At 40.2% G+C, this 17,476-nt stretch overlaps 1 protein-coding gene across 2 annotated transcripts in view; it reads left to right on the plus strand.

The window, feature by feature from the left end:
* The window catches only part of LOC134608465 (solute carrier family 7 member 13-like), a 46,177-nt gene that overhangs the window by 14,029 nt on the left and 14,672 nt on the right, over positions 1-17,476 (plus strand). Inside the window, exon 1 of one of the 2 annotated variants that reach the window (XM_063451286.1) lies at positions 11,276-11,955. The exons of the other annotated variant lie outside the window; for it this stretch is intronic. Within the exon in view, the coding sequence (XP_063307356.1) occupies positions 11,451-11,955 (505 nt within the window). The 5' untranslated portion in view covers positions 11,276-11,450. Of the gene's footprint in view, positions 1-11,275; positions 11,956-17,476 lie in introns of those variants that run through there. 2 annotated transcript variants of the gene reach the window in all.

Consider the following 17,476-nt stretch of genomic DNA (forward strand, 5'->3'; position numbering starts at 1 on the left):
TTTTTTCGTATTGAAATTCACTAGGTTGGTTATGTGGCCTTTGAGACCGTATGGTAGCCCAGGAATGAAAATTACCCCGATGATGGCATACCATTTGCAATAGTAGACAACCCAAGGTATTGCAAATGGAGTATGTCCAGTCTTTTTTAGTAGCCACTTAGTCACAAACACTGGCCAAAATTGGCATTCAAATTAGTTTTTTGCATTTTTCACACACACATATTAACACTAACTTACTTGTAGCTCAAATCAGTTGCCAGACTGTATGTGTGAAGCTATATATTGGAAGTAGGGGTGAGTATAAAGGTGTGATACTGCATGTGTTGTAAGAAGTGTAGTATGTATAAATGGTAACATTTCCTCTCTCTAACACTTTGTTCTAATATGCTGGACTTACTCGGTCAGTGCACACTCACATCGATCATATGGATCCAACACACGGCCGACTTCTGTACTGCAAAGTAGAGACTGCCTGCTCTCAGGACTTGCCTTCAATTATACTTACTACATGCATTGTGACAACTTCCTTCCTACACTTTATGGGGTAGCAGTGGTGACAAGGCTGGCAATTGTTGCTAAACAAGCACAGAAGCTGCGTGGTTCATTTCAAGACAAAAAGATCAACGTAAAAGTAACCCCTGAACTTTGAGAATTCTTCAGGACCTTATTTAATGTTGCATGCAATGTGATAATGTCATGTGATGTCACTTCTGTGTTTTTTTTTGTTTTTTTTCTGTCCAACATTCATTTGTTTCCTTGTCTCTTTGCTACTATGGACTATTAAAGAAAAACGTAATGTTGTTCTGGATGGTCACCAGAGGTGCTTCCTGGGTTGGTCCTGCACAATGTGCAGCACTGATGTTCAACATATCTACACTTTACATGGAGGTGCTGAACGTTAATCATCATGATGCATTGATTCAATGCATCTCTATGCGGAGATGCTGAATGTCGCAGCACTGCATTTTGCTGTGCATGAGCAATAGCCTCCCTATGGGAAAGCATTGGATTGTCTGAGATTGTCAGTTTTGATGGTCTCATCCAAGGAGGTAGAGCAGGTTCGGACCCATACGGCGCTGGAATAAAGGTAAGTTTGCTACCTTTTTAAATCATGCCAAAGGGGGCCGAGGCCTAAACTGCATTTCTAACACTATAGTGACAGGAATACATGTTTGTATTCCTGTTGCTATTTTGTTCATTTAAGCATAATGCTTGTATATATAAAACTTATGACTTGTTATCATGGCTTTGCAAAATCCTTGAATATATTTCATTATATTGCTCTTTTATATGCACTAAGAATGCTTTTTTTACATATAGATTAGGGATTTTATGATCGAAGTTGTGGAAACATAAATTCGTATTTAGAATTGCTTAGGCATTCTTTTTCAGGTCTCCAGAATGGGATTTACTTTACCCATATGATCAAATTCTAATCGGTGAAAGTCTATTCTTCAGAACTACATGTCTCAAATTACATACTAATGAACACGCGTTTGAATTCCTGGGAAAGTCCATTAAAGGAAAACTCCAGTGCCAGGAAAACAATCCGTTTTCCTGGCACTGCAGGATCCCTCTCCCTCCCACCCCCCAATCCCCAGTTGCTGAAGGGGTGAAAACCCCTTCAGTTACTTACCTGAGGCAGCGACGATGTCCCTCGTCGCTGCTTCCTCCTCCACGCTGCTCCTCCTTTTGACTGCGTCGACCAGTGGGCGAGACTGATCCTGCCCACCGGCCGAGGAGACCTAATGCGCATGCGCGGCAATGCCACGCATGCGCATTAGCGCTCCCCATAGGAAAGCATTGAATAAGATTTTCAATGCTTTCCTATGGGGAATTGAGCGAGGCTGGAATTCCTCACACAGCGTGAGGACGTCCAGCGACGCTCTAGGAAAGAAAATCTTTGCTTTGAGTCAGGAAGTGCCATCTAGTGGCTGTCTAGTAGACAGCCACTAGAGGTGGAGTTAACCCCGCAAGGTAATTATTGCAGTTTATAAAAAACTGCAATAATTACACTTGCAGGGTTAAAAGTAGTGGGAGTTGGCACCCAGACCACTCCAATGGGCAGAAGTGGTCTGCGTGCCTGGAGTGTCCCTTTAAAGGAGTATTGTAAACATTAAAACTGCTGCAATGCATAGTAGTGATTATGTTGCTTAAAGTGTGCCTTTAATGATAAGTGTTTATCCGGGGTGATCAGTGTCAAAGATACAAAATATGTAGAAAATAAAAGTGATATATGGACTTTGCAGCTCAGACAAGTTATTTAATTCTGTAAGCTATGTTATTAGGTGAATCACATCTTTTCTCATTTCCATAGAGATGTCACAAGTTGAATCTCAAATAGGTTGCATCTATACTTGCATTATCTGGGGAAATTAAACACAATAATATCAAATTTTGAAAATGATAGCTGGAAAAAATTAAGCAAGACAACTCAATTAACACAAACTAAATTATTCAGCGATTTAGTGCTCCGAAAATAAATTTAATTTTGCAAAATTAAATGTGATTTCAACTATTTCAAAGACTGTAATGCCAGATGGCACAGGAGTCTATGTTTTATTAGATAATTTTTTTTTCCACACAAATAATACCTTTTTCTGAAGCAAATGACTTGTCATTAAAATGCTGTTAACATTTTATGCTTCAGATCTTCATAACTTATATTTTCCGAGTTATCTGGGTTTGCAAAAGTCAATTTCCAGTGCCAAATTATATTGACATTGTTTTAAACATTTTGACACCTTAAATGTTCAAACAAACATATAACTTAGATATGATTTTCATACATGTCCATTATGTAAGCAACTAAATAGTTACAACTTCATATCTTTTCAAATGTTTTTATTGTTTTAAATAATAATAAAAATGCCAATTGTAAATTTTTGTCAACGTTTCTAACAATCAATATTATTGAAATAGTATGGTATATGGTCAAGAAGGATATTTGTTATGGTTACATTATTAATAGAGTTGAACGGACACCTGTTGGGGTCCAGTGTGTTGAGCCGAACTTTGAAAAAAAGTCCGGGTTTGGGATCGAACTTGACCCCAAGTTTGACCCCGACCCCATTGAAGTCAATGGGGAACCAAACTTTTGGGCACAAAAATGCCTCTAAAAAAGTCCCGGAAAGGGCTAGAGGGCTGCAAAAGGAAGTAAAATGGGGGTAAGAGTAGGGCAAGTGCCCTGCAAACAAATGTGGATAGGGAAATCACTTAAAATAACATAAAAATAAAAAATACAGCTAAGCCATAAACTAGCACTAGATGGAATCTTTGATTTTAGCTTTGGAAGAACATAAATCAAAATCTAAAGCATGGCTGTCAGGAGGAGCACCAGAATTATCCATTTGAGAGAGGGTTGGAGTGCAGGGTATTCTCTTTCATTGTTCAAACTGAGCTCAACTCCTGATGTATGGAGAAAAGGCCTTCACAAGCCTCTGCTATTGTGTACATAGTTTATACTAAGTGACCCATAGGTTGAGGAGGCGGTGACCGTGGCGGTGTAGGTGGAAGCGGCGGTGGAGGAGGAGGAGGTAGTCAACACTGTTTTTTATATATATATATATATATTTTTTTTTTAATTGGTCTAGCCCCCAAAATATTGGGACAAATAAAAAAAGAAACATTTGCGCCCTGCGGTGCATTTCTTGCCGTCCTGATGCATGGAGAAATGCTCAACTCCTGATGCATGGAGAAAAGGCCTTCACAAGCATCTACTATTGTGTTCATAGTTTATACTAAGTAACCCATAGGTTGAAGAGGCGGTGACCGTGGCGGTGTAGGTGGAAGCGGCGGTGGAGGAGGAGGTAGCCAACACTGTTTTTTATATATATATATATTTTTGTAATCGGTCTAGCTCCCAAAATATTGGGACATATAAAAAAAGGAACATTTGCGGCCTGCGGTGCATTTCATGCAGTCCTGATGCATAGATAAATGCTTAACTCCTGATGCATGGAGAAAAGGCCTTCACAAGCCTCTGCTATTGTGTACATAGTTTATACTAAGTGACCCATAGGTTGAGGAGGCGGTGACCGTGGCGGTGTAGGTGGAAGCGGCGGTGGAGGAGGAGGAGGTAGCCAACACTGTTTTATATATATCTATTTTTTAAATTGGGGTAGCCCCCAAAATATTGGGACATATAAAAAAAGAAAACTGTGTTCCGCTGAGCGACGGACCCGTGCGTGCTGCAGCTGAAACTCCACTATCGCCTGCTGCTGCTCGCACAGTCTCATGAGGCGGTGAGTGGGAAGGCCGAAGTTACACTGCAGCGCAGACAGGCGAGCAGCGGAAGGGTGAGAATTCCAAAAGCACGCACAGACGGCCCGCACATTCTGCAGCAGCTCTGATATATCTAGGTAGTTTTTCAGGAATTTCTGCACCACCAAATTCAGCACATGCGCCACGCAAGGGATGTACGGCAAACCGGCTAGGCCCAGAGCTGCTATGAGATTTCGCCAAATATCGCACACCACCAGGCCGGGCTTGAGGCTCAGTGGCAACAACTGCTCATCGGTCTGTTGTTCCATGCCCGTCCACAGCTCCTGCGCGGTGTGGGGTTTTTCCCCCAAACATATCAGTTCTAAAACAGCCTGCTGTCATTTCCCCCTGGCTGTGCTGAAGTTGGTGGTGAAGGTGTTACACTGCCTGGATGAGGTGGTGGTAGAGGAGGAGGAAGCAGAGCTGTGCAGAAAGCCACAGTAGTTGACACCTGTGTTTCATCATCATCAGAGACGTGCTGCGGTGGTCCTTGCATGTCCACATCCTGACACATAAGGGGTTGTGCATCAGTGCACTCAATCTCTTCCACTTCTGGGGCAGGGCTAGGTGGATGGCCCATGGAAACCCACCAGCAGAGTCATCACAAAGCATAAGAGACTGCTGCATGACTTGTGGCTCAGACTGCTTGGCTGATTTGCAAGGGGGGTGAGGTTAAAGACAGGTAGCCAAGGGCTGCAGGTGCCAACTCTGAGCTTTCAGCAGGGTAACGGGTCGGAGACAATGTGCAGGAACTGGAGGCACTGTCAGCCATCCAATCTACTATCGCCTGTACTTGTTCTGGCCTCACCATTCGTAGAGCGGCATTTGGGCCTACCAAATAACGCTGAAGGTTCTGTCACGTACTCGCACATGAGGAAGGTGTTTCACTTGTGCATGTAGCTGGCACAGATCGACCACGTCCTCTCCTTGCATCAGGAGCTCCACCAACACCAACAGCACCATGACCAGGGCCACGTCCCTTATTTGACGCTCTCCTCATTCTTTGCGTTCACCCACCAAACTAAGAGATGTTTTATGTCAGGCGATAATAGTCAACTATTTTTTTTTTTTAGTTTATTGGACTGCAAAAAATGCACCGCAGGCCGCAAATGTACTATTTAGCACCCAAACATTTAGAATTTTTAAAAGTGCGATGTAACCACAGTATTTGACGGTTTTATTTGATTCTCAGATATGAAGTGCAGGCACCAATTGACTTTTTAGCACCTAAAGAATTTGAATTTTTAAAACTGCTATGTCACAGCAGTATTTGACGGTTCTATTTTACTCTCAGAAATGAAGTGCACACATCAAATGTACTATTTAGCACCTAAAGCATTTGAATTTTTAAAACTGCAATGTAAGCACAATATTTGACGGTTCTATTTGACTCTCAGATATGAAATGCAGGCCCCAAATTTACTGTTTAGCAGATTAGCACCCAGAAAATCGCTGTATTTGACGCCTCTATTTGACTCTCAGATATGAAGAGTACGTCCCAAATGTACTTCTTAGTAGCAAAATAAAATGGGAATTTGTCAAAGTGCGCTGTAAACACAGTATTTGACGCTTCTATTTGACTCTCAAATATGAAGAGCACGCCCCAAATTTACTATTTAGCAGTTTGGCACCCAGAAAAGAAGAATGTTTACAATTGCGCTGTAACCGCACTATTTGATGCTTCTATTTGACTCTTAGATATGAAGAGCACGCCCCAAATGTACTATTTAGCAGATTAGCACCCAGAAAATAAGAATGTTTCAAACTGCGCCATAAGTGCAATATTTGACACTTCTATTTGACTCTGAGATATGAAGAGCACGCCCCAAATGTACTATTTAGCAGATTAGCACCCAGAAAAGAAGAATGTTTCAAACTGCGCCGTAAGTGCAATATTTGACACTTCTATTTGACTCTGAGATATGAAGAGCAGGCCCCAAAATGTACTATTTAGCAGATTAGCACCCAGAAAATAAGAATGTTTCAAACTGCGCCGTAAGTGCACTATTTGACGCTTCTATTTGACTCTGAGATATGAAGAGCACGCCCCAAATTTACTCTTTAGCAGATTTGCACCCAGAAAATAAGAATGTGTACAATTACACTGTGACTGCAGTATTTGACGCTTCCATTTGACTCTCAGATATGAAGAGCACGCCCCAAATGTACTATTTAGCAGATTAGCACCCAGAAAAGAAGAATGTTTCAAACTGCGCCGCAAGTGCACTATTTGACGCTTCTATTTGACTCTGAGATATGAAGAGCACGCCCCAAATGTACTATTTAGCAGATTTGCACCCAGAAATTAAGAATGTTTACAATTGCACTGTACCTGCAGTATTTGACGCTTCCATTTGACTCTCAGATATGAAGAGCACGCCCCAAATTTACTATTTAGCAGATTTGCACCCAGAAATTAAGAATGTTTAAAATTGCGCTGTAACCGCAATATTTGACGCTTCCATTTGACTCTCAGATATAAAGAGCACGCCCCAAATTTACTATTTAGCAGTTTAGCACCAAAACAATTAGAATGTTTACAATTGCGCTGTAACCACAGTATTTGACGTTTCTATTTGACTCTCAGATATGAAGTGCACCCCACTAATGTACTTTGTAGGACCCAAAAAGTTTTAAGTTTTAAAACTGCAATGTGACAAATTTACTATTTAGCAGACTAGCACCCAGAAAAAGAGAATGCTTCAAACTAGTATTTGACGCTTCTATTTGACTCTCAGATATGAAGAGCAGGCCCCAAATTTACTATTTAGCAGTTTAGCACCAAAACAATTAGAATGTTTACAATTGCGCTGTAACCACAGTATTTGACGCTTCTATTTGACTCTCAGATATGAAGTGCACCCCACTAATGTACTTTGTAGGACCCAAAAAGTTTAAGGTTTTAAAACTGCAATGTGACAGCAGTATTTGATGCTTCTAATTGACTCTCAGATATGAAGTGCACACCCCAAATGTACTATTGAGCACCAAAAAAAATGGACTTTTTAAAACGCTTCTATTTATTTGACTTTTCACATCTTTTATTTTCAAATAAAAACAGTAAAATGTCTTTAACAGAGGGAATTGTAACATATTTCCAATATCTAGGAAGGATTGTTGTAGTCAAGATAAGGGGGTGGCCTAACAATTTTTTTGTGAATTGATAAATTCTTTAGGGAAACGTTTAAGTAAACCTAATCCAGGAGTTAAATCTACAGGGAACTCAGTGGTAGATATGATCATTTTCAATATTTTTGCCAATAGTTGGATAGTTTTGGGCATGACCAGAAAATTGTGGTATAAAGTACCTGTCTGTCCACAGCCGCTCCAACATAAATTAGAAGTGGAAGCAGATTCATATTATCTTGCTTATGGCAATTTATACCAGTTGACACCATAATGAATTCCATAAATCAGATAACCTTTTTGTATTGCATATAAACACTGGTTGGCCAAGTGACGTCTGCAAAGTGCAAACTGGGAGACCTCCAATAACTTTATTTAAACAGACATTAATATAGTCCTGAGCTGCTATCTATGTGTTTACCTCTAGTCTACCTTGCAAGTAGCAGTTAGCCATGACTACTTATATTATATTTTTTAATTTGTTTATATTTAATTTGTATTTTTTGATTTTTTATTACTTTATTTCTTTTTTAAATTTTCTTAAAATTATGTTTTTTTTTGTTATTGTTACAAATAAATTATTCATAACAGGTTCACTTTAAAGGTGTTGAATTGAATATCTAATTAACCAGGCTGGTTATCTTATATGGCCATAGTCAGCAAAGATACAAAGGGTAACATCTCCAAGGTCAATGACCTTTGAATCTTGGTTAATCATTCTGAAAATGTTCTATTGCCGGTGTATAATTTATTAAAGAGTGTTAAATTGCAAATGGTATAAATGAACCTTTTATACTTTTGTATAGTGGCACTGCAAATTTCACTGACAATATTAACACATTTAACTTTTTTTTCTGACAATAGTTTTTCTTAGACTTGTGCATTCTGTTTAAAAAGAATTGCAATTCATCTGAATTTTGGATGATCAGAGGGTCATACAAATTCTGTAGCTCCAAATCGTAATATGACCAAATTAAAGGACACTATAGTGCCAGGAAAACAAACCCATTTTCCTGGCACTATAGTGCCCTAAGGGTGCCCCCACCCTCAGGGTCCCACTCCCGGCCCTAAGGGTGCCCTCACCCTCAGGGTCCCACTCCCAGGCTGAAGGGGGAGGAAGGGGGTTAAACACTCACACTTACATATGTAATTTCATTCTAACCGTATTTTGTTATTAAAATATATTGGTAACAAAATACACTTAGCATGACATTCTATATCTATATATAAAATACAAATAACCGCAAATATATAGATAAATAAATATAATAACATTAATGATTACATAAGTATACATGTAGAATTTAAATACATATATGTATATATATTAAAATTCTACATGTATATTTAAGTAATCTTTTAGCATAATTATGTGATTTTATTAATTCAAATTTGATTGGCATGCCTTACAACCCAGGCAGAAAGTGCAGAGAATGTAATTCGCAAGCACTATATTTAACCCTGTAACTTTCCAAGACACCATAAAACCTGTTCATGAGGAGTACTGTTTCACTCGGGAGACTTTGTTGAACACAAATATTAGTGTTTCAAAATGGTAAATTGTATTACAATGATGATATTTTTTGTAAAAGTTACTTTTTTTGCATTTTTCACACATGAACGGCACTTTCAATGTTTTCAATGTTTGTGTTCAGTGAAGTCTCCCAAATATAATAGTGCCCCCCATGTATAGGTTTTATGGTATTTCGAAAATTTAGAGAGTCAAATATAAAGCTTGCATGTCATTTTTTTTCATGTTGAAATTTGCCGGTTTGGTAATGTTGCCTTTGAGACTGTATGGTAGCCCAGGAATGAGAATTATCCCCATGATGGCATACCATTTGCAAAAGTAGGGAACCCAAGGTATTGCAAGTGGGGAAAGTCCAGTCTTAGTAGCCACTTAGTCACAAACACTGGCCAAATATTTACTTTAAAAACAGTAAAATGTATTACAACAATGATATCATCTGGCCAAAATTGGTGTTCAAATTAGTTTTTGCTTTTTTCACAAACAAAATATTAACACTAACTTTGGACAGTGTTTGCGACTTCTAAAAAAAGACTGAACATACCCCATCTGCAATACCTTGGGTTGTCTACTGTTGCAAATGGTATGCCATTATGGGAGCAATTATCATTCCTGGGCTACTATACAGTCTCAAAGGCAACGTAACCAATCTGGTGAATTTCAATGTGAAAAAAATGAAAAATTTAACATGCTATATTTGGCCCTGTAACTTCCCAAAACACAATAAAATCTGTACATAGGGGGTACTGTTTTACACGTAAGACATCGCTAAATACAAATATGTGTATTTTATTGCAGTAAAAGCAAACAGTACGTTGTTTTCTATTTTTCTCTTTTAGGTATCTTCCATTACTACATTTGTATATGGTTGTATCATTAATTTTATACTTTTTCTCACTGGGATTTGTGTATACAATAATATATATTCTTGTTCTTGGTATTTTATGTCTAGAGTGTTGGGGAAGCACTATTATATCAGTCACACTACCTATTGATTATTGGTCACGTGTTTTAGTTCTTTCATCTGATTGTGAAGCGCCTTACACACTGTGTTTTTACCTAGATAATTTTTAATGTTCGCCCCATTTTTTAATCCTGCTCTTAGTAGATGTAGACTAGGAATTAATAATTGCTAAATATATTGACAAACATTCCCGACCTAACAGGCCTATAGGTTAGACTAAAGAGTTAATTCATTTAACATGGAACTTTGTTCAACTAAAAATTTTGTTTTCTGACATTTGATTGGGAGTCTGAAGAAAACTGTTTTGGAACTTAAAACTCAATTGAACAATCAGTCACTTACAGGGCCAAGTCCCTGTGCAGAAGAAATTCATGTTCATTCCAGTAAGAAAAAGATGTGTTTCCTACAATAATTTCAAAATATGGAACCTAACACCATTTGCCTAGAATTTCATTTTCCACTTTGTTATATCGGTGGAAATACATTCTGGTGATTTAATACACTTTACTAAAAGAACACTTTATCATCTGCAATACTTAATACAAGTAATAGTTATAAATATTTTGAAGTATTCGTAAAATTGGTTAGCATGGCATAAATAGTAGGCATCTGAAATCCTAGTGATGAATTAAATTGAATCACTTAAAACTGCACAAATGAGTCCAAAGATTTAAGGTACTGGGAAAAAAAAGAAACATATACCACTAAAATATAAGAAATAAAAAAACATATGTATTTTAAAATAAAACAAAAAGGGCATTCTGCTGGCCTCTAAATCATCACCTTGGGACTAAATGTCCCTTAAACCCTGACAGTTTCTGGTTGGTGTGTTTTTTGTTTTACCCCCCTCCCCCCAAAGTTTTTATTCAGCATGCTTATCTGAGAAGACATTCTGTTTATGAGCGTGAAACGTGAGCCATGACTAAATTCCAGCATTTAACAGATAGTAAATTTGTAAACTATAATTGCTGCCACATTACTGATGTGTAAGAGAGAGGTATTCTCATTTCAATTTGAACCCGTTGACTTCTAATTAAGTCATTGGTAATTATCAAGAATTATTTTTTTTAGAATGCCATTCAGTTGTTATTTTCTAACTTTACAGCTGTAATTTGACTTATGGTTATTATGATCATAAACGCATAAATAAATGAACAAGAGATGCTTTTAATCATTCACCTACAATTGCTTCAGTTTGGGTAGAATGAAAAGGAATCATCTCTTTACAAACTTAGTCTAGGTAGCAAGCAGCATCACTGCAGTTGGGATATTCCAAAGCGTGCAGGCACTCAAAAATCAAGAACTAATTTCCTATCTGACAGCCTACAAATGTCACTAAAATCGAATATGCCGGAAGAAGAAACTGTCTCACAACACTCAGAAAGTGGAAGTGATTTAACTGGAAAGGTTCGTTTGAAAAGATCTTTAGGGTACTTTGATAGTGTGTGTTTCCTAGTTGGGAGCATTGTGGGAGCTGGAATCTTTGTATCTCCTGCAGGAGTTCTGGAATATTCGCAGCTAAATGTTGGCGTGGCTCTATGTATATGGGCTGCTTCTGGAGTCTTAACTATGATGTGTTCCCTCTGTTATGCAGAATTGGGGTCTGCATTGCCATATGCTGGTGGGGAATTCTTTCATGTAAATCGAGGACTTGGTTCTCTGCCAGCTTTCATCTTTATCTGGACTCTAACATTGTTTATACGGCCTGCATCCAACGCCGCCCGTTCCCTGACTTTTGCAGAATATGTCACCAAGCCATTTTATTCTGGATGTCCAGTACCAGATCTTCTGAAGAAAATTATAGCTATTGGCATCCTTTGGGTTCTAGGGATCATAAATACTATGAGTGTAAAGATGGCAACCTGGGTCCAGAATATATTTACTGTGCTGAAAATGTTAGCCTTATGTCTGATTGTGATTTATGGGATTATACTACTTGGGACTGACAAGAACTCTACTCAGAATTTCAAAAATGCCTTTGATGGCCCAGTTCCTAATGCAGCGCAAATTGCAGAATCATTCTTCCAAGGTCTCTATGCATTTGGAGGTTGGAACTTCTTGAATTATCTTGCTGGTATGTATACGTGTGTGTGCGTGTGCAGATATATATATGAGTGAATATATAGATAGATAGATAATTATAGCATTATTATGGGAAGATTATTTTTGAAGCATCGATTCATTGAGAAATTAATCATATGAGATATTAGAGAAGGGAGAACAGGAACATATTTTCTACTTTTGGTATCCATGAGATACTGGCAACATGTTAAAATAATCAGGTTACTGGGAGAAAGGTCAGTGGAAAGACATGTCCCAACAGGAAGTAGAAGAGGTAATAGACATGAATTACCTGGGAGAGAAACAAACAACCAATAAGTGGATATTTGAATGTCGCAATATGCTTTTCACTGTCCATATGTTTAATAAAGCATGGAAAGCAGTCAACCTTTCTTTTTACAAATTTTCTAAAATGTATATTTTATTCTCATTGTGCATGATAAGTAATATAGATATGTAGGCAGAGACACAACTAAGCAAATATGTAGAAGCACATTTTAACCAATGTTTGTATTAAACCGTAACTTGAAAGCTGTTATTATTTTGACTTTCTCTCTCTATATATATATTTCTGAAAAACATGCATTTTTGCCGTATTTTTTTTTTTTCATTGATTAATGCAGAAAGGGTATTTTTGCTAGGTTTTGGGAATGTTCTGGAGTATGGGCATGATTATTACGTCTTTAAAGTCTGCTTTGATTGCATATATTTTGCCATGTCTCTAATATTTTAATTTTTACTATTTTACTGATTTTGTTTTTATGATAGATGAACATGATTTATTACCTCCCAACACTGGAGGCATGTCAGACAGGCGTCATGCACGTCAGGCTAACAGAGAGTCTCCCAGCCACCCTCCAACATACAGGACCATGCAGAGAGTACTGCTGAAAGACTCTCTTCATAGTTAATGTGTCCTCTGCACAGTGTGAGCACATCTAATGATACACTCACAATGTGCTGTTTGGTTACAGTTCCCTGATCTCCCAAAATAAGGACTGTCCTGCCAAAATCTGGACAGTTTCAAATCCTGCAAATGCAGTATAATGGTTTCAAGATATTTAAACTGCAAGAGCTAGGTGTTCTTATTACCGAACTGAACGATAAATATTACAATTATTGCTTCTAAAAGATGAAAGACGGGGTAGACATTGCCAGATATGACACCTGCCGTATGAACAAAATGTATTGCAGCTGGAGCAATAATCACAGAGCATCTCATTAGCAATATGAATCAAATACACAGTGTTATCTCACTATGTGTGAAAGAGTGGCAGGTAGAATTGGAGATTTGTTTCGGTCCTAACTGCAATTAATCTGAATTTTCAACGATCAGGTGATCAGTCGAGTTTTAGAGCTCCGAGCTAAAATGTACCTGGATCACAAACTAAACAAAACATGCAATGGCAGAGCATGTTCAATTCAGTTTGCAATTCTGGATTCTAACCATGCCACCAATAAAAGAGATAACTGACAGGAAAAAAAAAAGTATGTAACCCTGTGAAGTTACACAGACTGCATTATCTGAAATGCCCAGTAGATGGCACATGGCCCCAGTATGTTGTTGTTAAAACATTGAGCATTGATCACATGACTTGCTGAAATCAGTGGGAGGAGTGTGGCATCATCAGTTCCTGGGAGGTTTTCCTGCACAGCTCTGGGGAAGGAGGGCCTAAAAGGATTCTAGAAGGATGACATGCTGAGCTGAAATGGAGGACATGTGAGAGACTGTAAAAAGAGATGCAACCTGGCAGAGAGAACTTGTTTCACCCAAGATCACACCAGATGAGAGAGGGACCTGCTGGCAAAGACAAGTATTGAGCCCAGACGTTTGGTGAATCCAGTGAGAGGAGACTGCTACTGACTACCTGGTTAATTGTGTTGTGAGGGTAAGCCAAACCTCTCCCTGTATCACCACAGGGCACCTGTCTTCTCACTCACAGTAAAGACTCTGAGGTCCCGTACAGACATTACACATCTAAGGCTGTGTCAGTGACTCTGTGGAGCAGGACTTATTAGGGCCCCAACTCTCCTATGTGCATCAACGGCCGCTAGGGCGAAGATCAGGGGGTGGGACACAGGTGTGCTGGTGGGTGAGTGGGGAAAATCCACATTTGCATTGTTATCTGTTACGCCATTGTATTTTCCTATGTGTGTCGGTTCAATTGCTATTTACCATATAAAGTTAGTTCCAGTTAGGCTGTGTCAGTCTTATTGCACCAAGTATGTTCCCAGTGGGACCCCACATCCCTACCCCAGATGTTCCACTGGGTCGAGGCGCTGCCGCAGACATGTACCCCAGCTCCCAGATAGCGGAGGCTTAGGATCCGCCTGTCAGGCATAGTGAATTAACTAGGTTTAAGGACCCCAAAGACACTAGGGGGCATCCCCAAAACCCCGTTACATATGGAGGCGCTGCTGAGATGAATTGGGGTACAACCAGTGAGAATAGGCTAAGTCCTCAGGCCACTCCCTCCTTTGCAAAAGAGTGGGCCCAGAAAAGAAATGTACCATTACAGCAAGCTGTGATGTTATGCAAAGTCCCATCCTGCTGTGAGATGAATCACGTCATCTTGTGTATAGAAATTCGACTGGGAATAGAAATGGCAACCGTCAGGGATATCCTGCAGGATTCTGAAGGCCAAACTTACATGTTAATATATTGTCATACGGACTTGGGAGACCACGAGATGCCTACCAACATTCATTTATATGGAGCCCCGGATGAAGGATGCTCCTTAGTGTACGCTCTCCTTGATAAGAAAGAAAGGGCCTCACTGCAACAACCCTTTAAATTAGAACGGAAAGATTATGTCACAGAAAATTATTCTAAGCTCCTGACCCCCATCTCCGGAAAGGCCGGAGCCATTTCTAAACAAGCTGCCCATCCTCCTAGAGGGCAGGGGATGATTACTCCTAAAGTAGAATCTCATCCACCTACAGCATTACTGAAACCAGACAACCCTGAAGTACACACCCTGCCTACAGGAGGTAGTGATGTATCGGACATACTACAGAAACTCTCAGAAGCCATAGTGACGGCAAACCACACCCATAGTTACCGCAAACTAAAGGTGTTTTCTGGGAATCAGCCTGTTCCTGCAGGAGAAGAACCTTTTGAGGTCTGGAAGGATAATGCTATGCAGTTGTTGGAGGAATGGTCTTGTACGGATACCATAAAGAAACAGCGGTTGGTGGAGAGTCTTCGTTTTCCCGCTACAGACATGATAAGACTGTACAAGGGAGTAAATGGGCAAGCTACTGTGCACGACTATCTACAAGTTTTACAGGATGCTTATGGGAAATCAGAAGATTTGGATGATCTGTTGGTTAAGTTCCTAGCCACTAAGCAGAAGGAGCATGAAAAAGCCACTGACTATATCAACCGGTTACAACTATCGCTTGGAAAGTTATTCCATAAAGGAGCAGTCACTGCCCCTGAGTTGGATGCTCGGCTATCTAAGCAAATTCAGAGAGGTGGTTTGACCAATAATCCAGTTATGATTCTGCTGAGAGCCAAATTGGATGATAAAGTTCTGCCTTATTCCACATTAATAAATACAGCTAGGAGAATGGAAGACCAGACGTGTCCACCCCTACAGAAGGAGAAAGAGGATACAGAACTGTCAGCTCTTAGGAAGAAGGTGGCTGAATTGGAGCTCTTATGCAAATCACCACCAGAGAGAGCAGTTTTTCCCCCTGGAAGTGGGGGGCAACACAGGAAGACTCAGAAAAAGCTGTTTCCTGAGGATTCACCCCGCCGAGGGGACTGCTTTAAATGTGGAAAGTCAGGGCATTTTCAGCGGGAGTGCCCTGCGAATTCCATGGAGGTGGATGTGGAGGTGCTGGCAACCGAGCTCGAGGAGACTCAAATGACCAGGTCTTACAAGCGAAGGAAGACCCGGCCTACACATAGTCTATCTGTAGGGGCCAAGATTGGGCCTAAATCTTTGATACACGTACAAGTGGAAGGAATTCATGCTTCAGCATTGTTAGATACAGGTTCTCAAGTCACCATTATCTACAGAGACTTCTATGAACGTCATTTGAAACACATTCCTATGGAACCTGCAGGAGAGTTTCAGCTATGGGGCGTTGGGTCGCAAGCTCAACCTGTGGAGGGATGCATAAAAGTGACCATAACTATTCCCCAGTTAAATACCGGGATGATATGTCCTATGGAGCTGGAAGCTTTGATATGCCCTGCAGCCAAGAAAGTGTGTGCCCCAATAATATTGGGTACTAATGCAAAGATGGTACAGGATGTATTCAGGGCCTATCTGACAGAAGTGGGAGATGTCTCCCTAGACCGACTGATGGAGGTCAGCCCTGTCCTAGGAAAAGAGTGTCGACGACTAGCCCTTGAAACAAAACCAGGGTTGTGCCACTATTCAGGAACAGAACCTGCATTTGTGAAGCCTGGTGAGACTAAAACCTTACGAGCCATAGCCTCAATGCACCATGAAATGTTGGGGGGAACTGGACAATACCTTATTGAGTCTCTGCCTGAAGAGGATCAGAAGAAGGGGTGGACTCTCATACCTGAGATAAAAGATTGGCGAAAAAGGTGGTGTCGGAGCTTTCCTGTGATGGTACAGAATTTAACCCCCACGGAAATCCGGATTGATCGTCATCAAACGATTGGTGTAATACACCTTTTAGATCAAGTTTCGTCCATCATGTCTGTGAGTGCAGAACAGAAGGATTATGTGAAAGCACCTTTAGATTTTGATCTAGAAGATTCTCCCCTACCACAGCAGTGGAAAGACAGCCTTCGTTCAAAACTAGCCACCCGAGAGGGAGTGTTCTCCAGAGCAGAGATGGACGTGGGGTGTTCTAAAAGTGCCACCCATGCTATAAGACTTGCTGATCCTACTCCCTTCAGAGAAAGGTCAAGAAGAATACCCCCTCGAGACGTGGAAGATGTCCGGGACATACTCCAACAGATGGAAGGAGCAGGCATCATCACAGAGTCCCGGAGCCCCTATGCCTCACCTATTGTGGTAGTGAGGAAAAAGAATGGTTCAGTTCGGCTATGTGTGGACTACCGTACTCTGAACAAGAGAACTGTGCCAGATCAGTACACTTTGCCCCGGATAGAGGATATTCTGAACGCCCTATCTGGCAGCCAGTGGTTCAGTGTGCTTGACTTGAGGTCTGGATATTATCAGGTACCTATGAAGAAGGAGGATCAGGAAAAGACAGCTTTCATCTGCTCCTTGGGGTTCTTCCAGTTTACCAGAATGCCACAGGGAATCACAGGAGCTCCTGCTACTTTTCAGAGGCTGATGGAGAAAACTGTGGGGGATATGAATCCCAAAGAGTGTTTAGTGTATCTAGATGACCTAATTGTTTTCGGGAAGACACCAGAGGAGCATGAACAAAGATTGCTAAAGGTGTTGGATCGACTGAAAGCTGAAGGCCTGAAGCTATCAGTGGACAAATGCCGATTTGCCCAGAACTCTGTCACTTATGTGGGGCACATAGTCTCCGCTGAAGGAGTAGCCACAGATCCTGCTAAAATTGAAGCAGTG

The sequence above is a fragment of the Pelobates fuscus genome, chromosome 4 (genome assembly GCF_036172605.1).
Source record: "Pelobates fuscus isolate aPelFus1 chromosome 4, aPelFus1.pri, whole genome shotgun sequence".
In the NCBI taxonomy this organism is placed as follows: Eukaryota; Metazoa; Chordata; class Amphibia; order Anura; family Pelobatidae; genus Pelobates; species Pelobates fuscus.